A 12,690-nucleotide genomic window follows, 5' to 3' on the forward strand; every position below is an offset into this window, starting at 1 on the left:
TCATCTCAATAATTTTCTTATCTAAATAGATTTGTTCTACTTTTATTTCAGAAAATGAACCAGCATTGTTTGCCGAGTTAGGTGTGAATTTAAAAAAGGGCAAAAATATAATTCCTTGCACGGACAATAAAACTGATACCATATGCTTGAATTGGAAAAATGTTACATTCTTAAGAATTCAAAAATTGAATGGTTTTTGTCACAATATTGAATGGAATAATTCAGAACCTGTTGAAGATTGTTTAAGTTATGGCAATGCAAATTGGTTTGGAGGTCCAGAATGGAATGAACAATTATGGCCAGTTGAAAAATTAAGGTTTATGAGCTTACCATATATTACTTCCCTTCAAAATAATATGGGATTAGTTGAGCCATACTGGTTAAATTCTCAAGGCTTATTTATTTTTGTTCATTATGATGTACCTTTATTCATTGATTCAAATTATCATAAAAGTAATTCATTATGTCTAATATCAAATAATACATATCCATACAATACTCAGAAACGTAATATTAAACTTAAGTACACAGTTTGTCAACTAGATGACCCTAGAAAAGCACTAGAATATGCCATACAAGAAAAATTTATCAGTAAACCATTAGATATTCCTGATACAAAAATGGTTGAACATCCTATTTGGTCAACATGGGTAAAATTTAAAGCTGATATTAATGAAACAGCAATATTAAAATATGCTGAATCTATAATTCACCATCAATTTAATAACAGTCAGCTTGAAATAGATGACAGATGGGAAACATGTTATGGTAGCATGATATTTAATAAAACAAGGTTTCCAGATATAAAACTGTTAAGTAGTAAATTAAAGAAAATTGGTTTCAGGATAACAATATGGCGCCATCCATTCGTTAATGTTGATTGTGGCAATTACTCACTTTTAAACAATACGGGTTTCTTTGTAAAAAATTTATCTGGTTATGATGTAAACATGTGGTGGAATGGATTGGGCAGTATTTATGATTTTACTAATTTGACAGTAAAGAAATGGTTTCAAGATAAACATAAAGAGTTTTTGGAAAAAAGTGGTATTGATGGTTTTAAATTTGATGCTGGTGAATGTAGTTTCATACCGTTGGTAAGTTTGAAAAAAATATGCATTAGTAGTACATTTAGTTGTTACGTTTAATTTGCACTACTTCCAAACAATTTTTGTTTCTTAACATGTGGTACATCAAACCATTTCTGTATCTATTTTGTAATGCTGAAAATAAATTTGAAGTCAACATTTTTTTATTGTCCTACGTTTTTGAAAAATTTCATCTAAATTTTGAAAGTTGTTGGTGTTATATGATGCATGATTATACGTGTATGTTTTTTTATTTTATATGATTACTTTATATTTATGTGCTCAGTTTTTTTTTTTTTTAACACTGTGAAACAAAATTTTTTTATTATGAAACAATAACTTAAATCTTAATATATCATGACACCATACCCCTCTGTTAAAGCATACATGAACAAGATTCATTAAGTCTCTACAATATAAAACAACACAAAGCTTGTTGGCTTTGTTAGCCTGCTGCTTTAATACTATAATTTCTTCAGTTAGTGTGATAACTGTATTAAGTGAGTGAACAGAGAACTCTCATAATGCTTCATGTATGTGTAAATAATTCAGATAATTTTTATTACATGTGTGTGAGTCCACCGTAAAATTACATAAGAAAACATGACACCTTTAATTAAAATAGCTTATAAATTGTACTCTGACTGTAAAATCAGTGATCAGGATAAGACATGGACTCCCCATATAATATTTACAGGTAGTAACTATGGAGTCAACTTAAGAGGATGGCTAAAAGGATTGCATTTGATATCCCTATGACATGAACAAAAAGATCACTTAACTGATTGTTATTTCTGTTTAACTAATATGTCTGGAATTTCTAAGAAGTCTAAACACACTGTACTTATCTTTCCATTGCCTTCTGCATTCAGACCTGTACCTTACAGTGAATCAATTCAAGTTCTTGAGGTTCCTGAAAACTTGTTTTGTGAAAACAGTGATGAAGAAGTGGACATTATGAAAGAACGCAATTAGACTCTGAGTTACAATCTAGTGAGCCACACCTTATATCACAAAGTGAAGTAAATGACTTGGTAAGAGATTTAAACTTATAAAAAAATCAAGCTGAAGTTCAAGATTGCAATGTTGGAATTTACTTATAAGAAATCTAAAAATTTTGAGCTATCAATGCCGACAAAGGGATTTTTCTTAACTCTTTGCTGAAGAAAATTACTTAGTTTACTTACAGATATTGATGAGCTTATTTTAATAATTAGAGCAATTTCATGAACCTGAGAATTAACTCCTTTTCAATAACTTGTCCAAGTATAACATAAAAGCAGTTCTGCTTCATAATAGTAATAAATATCCTATACCAATCTGTTATGGAATTAATATGAAAGAAACATATTATTTTATGAAAACTGTTATTGAAAAAGTAAATTATAAAAAGCATAGTTGGAACATAAGTAGAGATTTAAAAGGAATAGCTCTTTTGTTAGGTATAAAATTAGAATATACAAAATACTGTTGTTTTATTTGAGAATGGGACAGCCAAGCTAGGAATCAGCATTATGTAATAAAATGTGAGAATTTAACTCCTAGTGAAATGCATTTGATTTAAATTTATTAAAACATTAAAATTTTTGGAATTTTTCCAGAATTCATTATTAACTGGTGACCCAGATTATTATCCAAACTCATTTACGACTTCCTACGTCAGTACTGTCTCAGTATTTGGTAAACTAACTGAAGTTAGGGTTGGCCATAACACTCAGCATTATCCAATATATATTAGAATGTTGGACAAGGATAGTAAATGGAATCTTCAAAATGGATTGCAGACAGTGATTACGACATGTTTATTATTGAATTTACATGGTTATTCATGGGTTTTACCAGATATGGTTGGAGGTAATGCTTATGGCAGTGATGTTGTAACAGAGGAATTATTCATAAGGTGGCTACAAGTAAATACATTCATGCCTGTGATTCAGTTTTCTATAACACCATGGGATTTTAACAATCAAGTAAGTATAATAGAGTATGTATAATTAATTTTACACATATTCATGAAGTAATATATTTTCAGTTTTAAAGTACTCTAATAACATATACTTTTTACATCTAGTTAAAAAGTTTTGGATAACATGACAGTTTTCTACTGAGAATGCTTATAAATGCTTTCATTAATTTAGTTTATTGAATATTTCATATATTTATAGTAATAAAGCAATTATAAAAATACTGTAATTGTCTTACTTCCAAGTTCTAAGTAGGTATGGTGATCTATTTCCTATCTGGTGGTCTATTTGAATCCACTATTACAACAAGAAAAGCCTATTGACTATTACAGAAAACTCAGAAATACTTATGTATAGCTTATTTATATGGGATTAATGCTCTTATATACTTTAATTAATCATTTATAATGGTTTTCCGTTATAGATTATAAGAATGAATAAAGTTGCACTAAGAAGAAGAAATCATTCTTAAATGCTGAACTGTAATAATCTTCATGTCTATTAAGTAGAGACAGCATATATAATGCTCTTTTATTACTCTGCTTCATATAAAGCTTTTGAGATACAATCAGCACTAGTAAGAATTTTTCCGAGTTTCTTTCTCTGATAGTAATAATGTTCATTATATATCTTGACCATTTAATGAGAGTACAATTTCTAGGATGAATACCACCTAATTTCAGATAACTTAGAATGCTGATATGCAGCAGTATGTATCTTTGTGAAGAAAAACAGTGGGTGACTCCTTCACTCTACTTCCCCTAGAAATCTTGCTGGTACAAGATGGTTGTTATTGTCAGGAAATGAAAAGCCGCTTTCACAAGTGGCTTGTATTTTGTGAATCGCCTGTAGCTGTTGTGGCATCTAACATGTATTTAGCATATTTTTATTTAGTCTTCAGATTAATTAAATGTGTAACTAAAAAAACAAATAAGGTATCTCCATTCCGTGGAAAATTACCAATTTTTCTTTCCTCTCATACATACAATCTCTTCTGATGTGTGATACATCTCTTTGATCTATAAGCATCACTTTTTTATAAAATAATCTGTAAGTACTCTTCTAGTTGATAATTCACTGCTGATTAACTAAGAATGTTTTTTTATTCAGAGGATCAGTGTAAGGCTGCACTTTAGAGAAATTGTTTGTAGTATTTAACATATTATTGTCAGCTAAATGTAAAGTTTTTTTATTTCTCTGTACTGCTGGCGGCTCATGGCTTTTCTTACTGCTGAAGTTGAGAAAACACAACATTAATTTTTTTCCCTAGATATAGACATAATAAATAATTGATGGTAAGGTAAGTTTACATAGAAAAATATCGCTATTTTTAAGAACGTAATGATTAGTTAAAATAAAACTGTACATCAGAATTTATTCTTATATAAATTATACAGGCCATCTCAAAAGAAGCAAAAATGATTAAATTTAGTGAACAGTAACATAAAATAGTTATTACCAACAAAAAGATTTTTGCTATTATTTAATAATGTGCAAGATTGTTATTAAAACAGGGTACTTAAAAACAGTTAAGAAATATTATTTCATGTAATAATATCGCAACACAAATTATGTTACATTATTGCAACTTCAGCTATATATGGGTTGACAATCTGATAAAATTGCATTACTTATTTGTCATCAAACCATTATATCATCATGTAAATATTCATGTTTAAAGTAATTACATCCAATTGTAATTTCAGATTTACATAAAATGGTCCGTGCCCTCTGCTTTTTGCAAAACCATTTTAAGAAAACTGTCTATAAGTAGTCCAGATAAATCAGCTTCAGACAAAATAATTTTTTTCTATTCATGCTTATTGTAGAATAAACCTATTTTTTTTTGTGGGCGAAAAACGCCTGGGCGTTATCATAGCCTGGAATTTTATTAATAAAAGGGTAAAATAACTCTAAAATATTAAAACTTATAAGGTTAAAATTAATATTAATCATATAATAAAAATTTATCACAAGAGTCAAGAAGGTAAAATAAAACTACAAAGTCTTTAAAATATAAATGTTAAAATAATCGAATAAAGAAACTATATAAAACTTACCTAATTCCGATGGGTTGTGCAAAAGGTTCCCTTCCCGGATAATAAAATTAAAGACATAGAACCAAAATAAATCAAAATTGGAAGTAAAGGTTAAAAAATATCAACAACTGTTCTAGCATAAAAATATATATGATATTATTAATTTTTTTGCAGTAACCTGGTGCTATGCAAAAACAGAAATATCCGGTCCAAAATTCCGCTATTATTGTACAAGATACCACGGATTTTTCTAGGTAGATTAAACTTACGACGCAACGCCGCATAACATACGCAGTCCACGAGAATGTGGGTCACAGTCATGCGGCAGTTGCATCGTGTGCATAGGGGCGGGACTTCTGACATTAGTATTCGTGTGTGATCCTCGTATGTCCTATTCGTAACCTGCAAGGACCACTTCCTCACGACGAGATTTCCTGCAAGAAGAGCTCCGTGGCAACACTGAATCTTTAATCCATCACAGTTTATTATCGACGGTAGTCGTCCGGTCACTTTGCCACCTTGCTCTCAGTGATTGTTTTACACGATTAATAAAATTAAAGGCAGTAACTCGGGTGATAAAAGGAGGTTGAATACACGCTTCTTTCGGAGCATAATCTGCTTGTTCATTACCTGGAATCCCTACGTGGCTAGGGACCCAGCAAAAACTTACCTCTGTGTTACGATTACCTAACTCAGCGATTGCATCATAAATTTCAGTGACGACAGGATGCTTGGAATAGAAGTTTTCTAACGCCTGGAGAGCACTACACGAGTCACTGCAAATAAGAATGTTTCTATATTTAGGGTTAATGATATTTAGGGCCTTATTTATAGCGAGTAGTTCAGCGGTGAACAGACTCGTAATACCGGGTAGGCCAAACATATAAGTTCTTTCATTGACAACAAAAGCACAACCAACGGTATCGTATAGTTTCGATCCATCAGTGTATATCACCGCATCTGGGTTCATTTTGGTGAGAATATACTGAAACATTTGCCGGAAAACAGTAGATGGTGTTGATTGTTTATCGTATGTTGTAAGGTCAAATATAAAATTTACAAGGTTTATTCTCCACGGGCATGATGGAAGAACGACGGAGTGTCAACATTTATATGCTGCAGCAGACGTCGGGTACGGACACCTACAGGTGCAGTACAGCGTGGAAGGTCCTCATACTTCCTTAAATTAGGATTTCTAGGGGTCAAAAGCCGGGTGATTTGGCTGTCCTTTGAGACGGGCAAAATAAGACAACACAAGCTGGTCCCGTCTATCCGATAGTGATGGCTGCCACAGTCTACAAGTAAGTTTGCGATAGGGCTTGACCTAAACGCACCTGTGGCAAACCGAAGAAAAGCATGATGTACACCGTCCAGCATCTTAAGTACGGTTTGACGAGCTGAAGAGTAGGCGACACAACTATAATCCAAACGGGAACGAACTAGTGAATAGTAAAAACTTAACATACAAGACCGATCGGCTCCCCAATTGGTGTTACTAAGAACCCGCATCATATCTAAAAGTTTGGAACATTTTGTCCTTAATTCCTTTATATGTTTGACCCAAGTAAGACGGCTATCAAAAAGCAAACCTAGAAACTTGACGTAAGGATAGATAGCAATAATCTCTCGGTTCAGAAAAACTTGCGGAATAGAAGGGTTTCGTAGCGGAGAAAAGACTACACATTTCGTTTTGTCGGATGAAAATGTGAAACCAATAGTTTTGGACCAAGCCTCAAGGCGAAATATAGTGTTCTGTAGCAGTCGCTCTGCAGTGGGCTTTGAAAGGCTCGCAATGTAAATAACAAAATCGTCAACGAATAGAGAACAAGAGACAGGAGGCTGTATACAATTGGTAATGCTGTTTATGGCTACAGAAAACAAGGTGGCACTTAATACACTACCTGAGGTACTCCGTTTTCCGAGACGACACTGTCTGAAAGTGAATCGTCTACACGAACTCGAAACGTTCTGTGATTTAAGAATCCCCGGATAAAAGCAAGCATATTTCCCTTGATTCCCTATCTCTTAAGGGTGTTAAGAATACCACGTCGCCAGGCTGTGTCGTACACCTTCTTTACATCGAAGAAGATAGCGATGAGATGTTGGCGGTTTAGGAAGGCGTTTTGTATGGCTGTTTCCATTGACACTAAATGGTCAATGGAAGATCGTCCTTGTCGGAAACCACATTGTTCCAAAGAAAGAAAGCCATGTTTCTCCGAGTACCATGTAAGCATGGTACTCGGAGAAACATGGCTGTTTCTCCGGCCTTTGAATGTAGGGCCTTTGAATCTCTAAGAAAGAAAATGCCCTATACAAATTAAAAGCAAATTTAATTTTGCAATAGCTTCACAGAACTAAAATGTAACCACATTTTTGTAGTTTGGTCTTTTATAAAATACTAGCAGACCCGGCAATGCTTCGCTATTGCTATACATATATATATATATATATATATATATATATATATATATATATATATATATATAGAGAGAGAGAGAGAGAGAAAGAAAGAGTGAGAGAGAGAGTTTAAATGAACACAATTGAAAATTTGATAAAAAAATTAAAAAACTTCACAAATTTTAGTTTCACTTATTCTCCTTCCCCTTTCACCCTTCTCCTTCCCCTTCTCCAGTTTTCTTTTTACCCTTTCCCATTTTCCCCTTTTCTCTTCCACCTTTTCCCCATTTCCCATTTTCCCCTTTTCTCTTCACCTTTTCCCCATTTCCCATTTTTCCCTTTTCTTTTCCACGTTTTCCATTTTCCCCTTTTCCCTTTTGCCTGCGTGTAAATTGGTCCATTAGTTTTTTGGTCTTTAGCGGACACACATACAAACATGCCTTTTATATATATATATATATATATATAATAAAAAAGTCTGTATGTATATTTGTTTGTTTGTTTCGTAAATATCTCGACACCGGCCCCACCTAGCGGGTATAGTTTTTGCAAAAAATATTTCTTTTCACGTAACCAATATTTATATTCTGAATATGAACCAAATCGGTCCATAAATATAATTGTTCTAAATATCTCAACCCCCAGCGCCATCTAACGGGTTCATTTTTTGCAGAGATAATTCTTTCTATGTAAGTAGCATGTATTCTGAATATGAGGCAAATCAGACCATAAATACAATTTTTCAAAATATCTCAACGCCAGCGCCACCTAGCAGGTCCAAACTAATTAGAAACCTTCCCTGGCATGCATCCAACCATTCCCCAAAGTTTCTTCACTATCAGATGAACGGTTTAGGAAGGCATAAGAGACATACAGACAGACAAACATTCATTTTTATATATATATATATATAGATTATTTAGTTTTTGTTAAACTTACTTACAAAATGTTTTATTTTACCGAAGTTTATACCTCTTTTAAGCAGGCTTATTTACTTTTTTGTTTTTTTTTTTTTTTTTTTACAATTCTATGTTATTTTTGTTTATAACATTTTTCTCTTTTTTTACATCAGCATCATTTTTATTTATCGTTTGTTGTATTTAATTCTATGCTTTCATTTCTACAAATAAAATAAATTAATTAAGAAATTATTTTAATCCAATTTGTTGTTATATAAAAATTAAACATAAACATATCAATAAAAAAGTAGACTTTTGTTTTTGGCAATGTCTTTTGTTTTATAAGAAAAAAAAAACATAAAACATAAAAATATACATTTATAATTAAAGTAAAGTAAAGCAAATATTAAGTAAAGTATCTTTTCGGGATCCCTCAGTCTCAGTAATGATTGAATTGATTTAATTAAATTGCATATTAAATAAAGATATTACAAATAAAAAATACTAAAATGAACCATGTACATGGTGTAATGTTTGTTATGTGAGGGAGGATCCAGAATCCCATGAAAATACTTTTGTTTTGAAATTAAGGTAAGATGTGTCTTCTCTCAATATTCTGTTCTACGTGGTTTATATTAATAGAATTTAAAATATAATTTAACAGTACAGAGAAGTAGTAATATGAATCTTAAAAAGATTAAGTTCAATAAAATAATATATATATATATATATATATATTTAAACATATATATTTGATATTTTGATTAATTATATATATTTGATATTTAAACATTTATACATATAAAATTTAAAAGTTGTAGTTTTAATATTTTTAAAATACGTACTTTATATATACTTTTTAAAATACATATTTTTTTTGTACATATTAATCTGTATAATGAAATTAAATTTTATTTTAAAGTATGATAATTTCTTTTAAGAATTTTCATTTAATATGTACTAAATATTAAAAAAAAACTTAATTGTTTTTAAGAAAAACAAATTTTGCAATTAGGTAAAAATTTACAGAGGGGAATGCCAATACATACTAGTATGTGACCTTCATCCATTCTCTCTTATCAAATAGACTATAATAAAAATTATGAAGTACAGCATTCAAATATGCCTTTCATGACTCATTTAAACTCATGCTGTGATTTTAATATAGTTTTCAGTCCAATAATATTTTTTGTTGATATAGCCATCAACTGCCTTGAGCACTAGTCACTTTTAAAAGTTACACCATAATTCCTGGTTACACCTTATTCACATCATAACACTGATGAAATGATCAACATTGCTATCATTCTATTTTTGTCTTATCTTGAACTTTTCTTTCTTTTGAGCACCACCTTTCATTCGCTTTCTGTGTCTGTTTGTGAACCTATTGAAGTGCTAGCCTTGCTTTCATTGTTAAGATAGTGTTTTAAGAAACACTGGATCTTCATGCTTCTACTGCAGAAGGATCCATTGATGTCGTTTGGTCTGTTTCTTATTTCATCATCCTTAGGAGCAGCTTCAGCTGGTTGTGTAAACCTAGCAATATTTTTATCTTTTAGGAAATCTTTTTTTCCCATGATTTCTTTCTCTCCGTTTTCCTTTGTGGAAGACTAAATTTCTGTTGATGCCATGAGTTTTGAAGTTGTCAAAATTGAAATTTTCTGATTAGCTGTCAGTTACCTCTAATTTTTTGACTCTGTGTCCAGCATGGTCTTAACTTACAAAGAAAGTGTTCTATTTTGTTTTTTATTTCTTTGCTCATTTTCACTTTTTCTTGAGTGCTATAACAGCAGTAAAGCTTTCATTTTTTTAGATACTACTTTGGTTTTCTCTTTTTTGAAAAATTCCTTACATCTTGCAGTCATGAAATCTTTTAGAATATTCAGTGGGACTGGAGTAATTTGTTTGACTAAGTTATCAATGAGTTATGAAGAAAAATTGGTCACCAATATGAGTACTGTAGATTGAGCAAAACGTTTCTTGCCTAATGTCCTGGTTGTAACAATACTTTTTTCTTCTAGATAATTAATCTTCTGCAGAGTTTTGGTCTCTTGAATTGCAATCTCTGTTTTAAAAAAAGGAGCAATTTCTATACCTCACATAATGATGTCCATCACAGTTAACACATATAGGCTGCTCATTGCATGCCCTTCTTCATGAACTTTAAAATTGCTTTTCATGTGCAACATGCATCCAGTTGACTGAAGCATTGACACTAAATGTAGTGCATTGATGGTAGTACATCTTCTCAGGTAATGCAAACCTGTTGAAGGTCAACATATGAAAGGAAGGAAGAAGTGTTCCATTTCTTTTAATGTTCAGTAGTCTACACACAATTTCTCCTTGGCTTGGTAGTTCTTTGATGATTTTCTGTTCAGTAGAATTTAAAACCTTGAGACATAGGACTGCATCCCTAAACTAGTTCAAGGAACAAACTGGTTCAATAATCACCAATCGCCCAAAAATAACAAATTTTTTTGGTAACAAGTAACCTTTTCACCTATTCTACATGGGAAATGTTTTAAAGAAGTTCAACAATGTTCTTCTTAATATCCTTGACAGAACTGCGATCATTACGTACCAAAATTGATTTGGTTATGACAATGCAGACAAAAGGACTAAGCTTAGAAAAGTCACTATCATATATTATCTTAATGAGACACTTAGAAGGAGGGCCCTTGGGAGTCAACTTTACAGGTGCTTTAACTCTACACTTTTCCTCTTCTTCAATACTGGTGGTGACAAAGCGAACTTTGTGTACTTGTATCCATAATAGTGTATAAAAACCTTATTTCCTTGGCTGTTTGATTAACCATAGTGGCACACATTTTGAGACACCCATTCAGTCACCAAATCTACCAAAGGGAGAGAGAGAGAGAGAGAGCCAACAATCTGCTAAACTGGAGGCTAGTTACCAGTCTCCTGTTTAGCTAAGTGAAGCCAGAGCCTGAATTGGTACATCTGATCCTGGATTTTGCTTTATCAAAATAATACCTTAATTCTCAACTTTTACCTTATTATTTTTGGTTTATTTCAAATTTCAAGATTCCCCTTTCAAGTTTGTTGTCCTCCCCCTGGATTTGGATCATAGGTGGAATTGATCTGGACATGAATGGGTTTACATCAGGCTACAATTTTTATTATTACTGTAATTCTAATGGTTGATTTGTAATCTTTTCCAGTTTTTTTTTTTAATTTAATGTAAAAGTGATTTCATCAATTAGATATTCAACAGGTTCACTGTTTACATAACAGTTGTTTTGTCATTATATCAATAATTAAATAAAAATTAATAAATTTAAAAAAATATTATTTAGATGAAGCAAATCTACATATGTATGCTATATTGAAATAAAATAATTAACATTCTTCACAAATGTAATTCTTGATGCATTTGTCAACAGCATCTAGTGCATTTATAACAGATGATGTTTCAAACCAACCAGTTGTTGTAGTTCAACCTCTTTTATTTCAGAATAATTCTTCTAAAAGCTTTGCATTTTGTTACACATAATTAATGGATTAAACTAATTTTATTGCTTCAATTGATAAGATGTATACAAACACACAATATTGAATAAAAGTTATGTACACTCATTTAATTTTTATAATATTATTTAAAAAAAATAAATAAATAACTTGATAGATCTTTCATAAAAATTAAATTAAAAAAAATATATATATATTTATGAAGAGTAAATGAATTTAAAATAGTTCTACAATTGTGCATCTTTGTAATAAAATGATATTGGTTGTAAAAAGGACCTCAAATGGAAAGGTAATTCTAAATTTTCATTAAAAAAATAATAATTAATATATTTTTTTATTTACTTATTTTTACTAAATGTAAATTATCAATTTTTTCAATACTATTTTACAATGCATTTCCAAAATTATTTAATTTGTGGGGTACAAGTATGTATAATGACCAATATAATCTATATAATGACAATAATTATGCTTGATAAATACATTACATCACATGACCACAATTAAAGAATGAGTAATTTGATCCTTGACTTTAAGTTCAATTTTTTTTTGTTCTTTTATTATTATTACTACAATTTAAATTTAGTGCAATCTTTAAAAAGTAAAAATTTAGAAAAAATAATTTAAAAATATTATTTTCTAATTTTTAGTGTTTTTTGGATATATTATTTTTTAAAAAAGAATATTTTATTTTGTACTTAATTTAATATACTGTTTTTTTTAATTACTTGTTTTATATACAGATTCTATAATTATATGAAGAACTGTCTTAGGTAATTTTTTTCTTCTGTAAAGTTGATTTTCATTCTAATTT

At 30.6% G+C, this 12,690-nt stretch overlaps 1 protein-coding gene across 5 annotated transcripts in view; it reads left to right on the top strand.

The window, feature by feature from the left end:
* LOC142332984 (myogenesis-regulating glycosidase-like) overlaps positions 1–12,690 on the top strand; it is a 42,224-nt gene that overhangs the window by 14,074 nt on the left and 15,460 nt on the right. For all 5 annotated transcript variants that reach the window (XR_012758481.1, XR_012758472.1, XR_012758471.1 and 2 more), the window contains exons 4-5: positions 52–1,097; positions 2,690–3,058. Coding sequence is in view for 2 of the 5 variants with exons in the window: in XM_075379763.1 (XP_075235878.1) it covers positions 52–1,097; positions 2,690–3,058 (1,415 nt within the window). In the remaining 3 variants the exon portion in view is untranslated. The remainder of the gene's footprint in view (positions 1–51; positions 1,098–2,689; positions 3,059–12,690) is intronic.

This window comes from Lycorma delicatula, chromosome 1 (genome assembly GCF_047948215.1).
Source record: "Lycorma delicatula isolate Av1 chromosome 1, ASM4794821v1, whole genome shotgun sequence".
In the NCBI taxonomy this organism is placed as follows: Eukaryota; Metazoa; Arthropoda; class Insecta; order Hemiptera; family Fulgoridae; genus Lycorma; species Lycorma delicatula.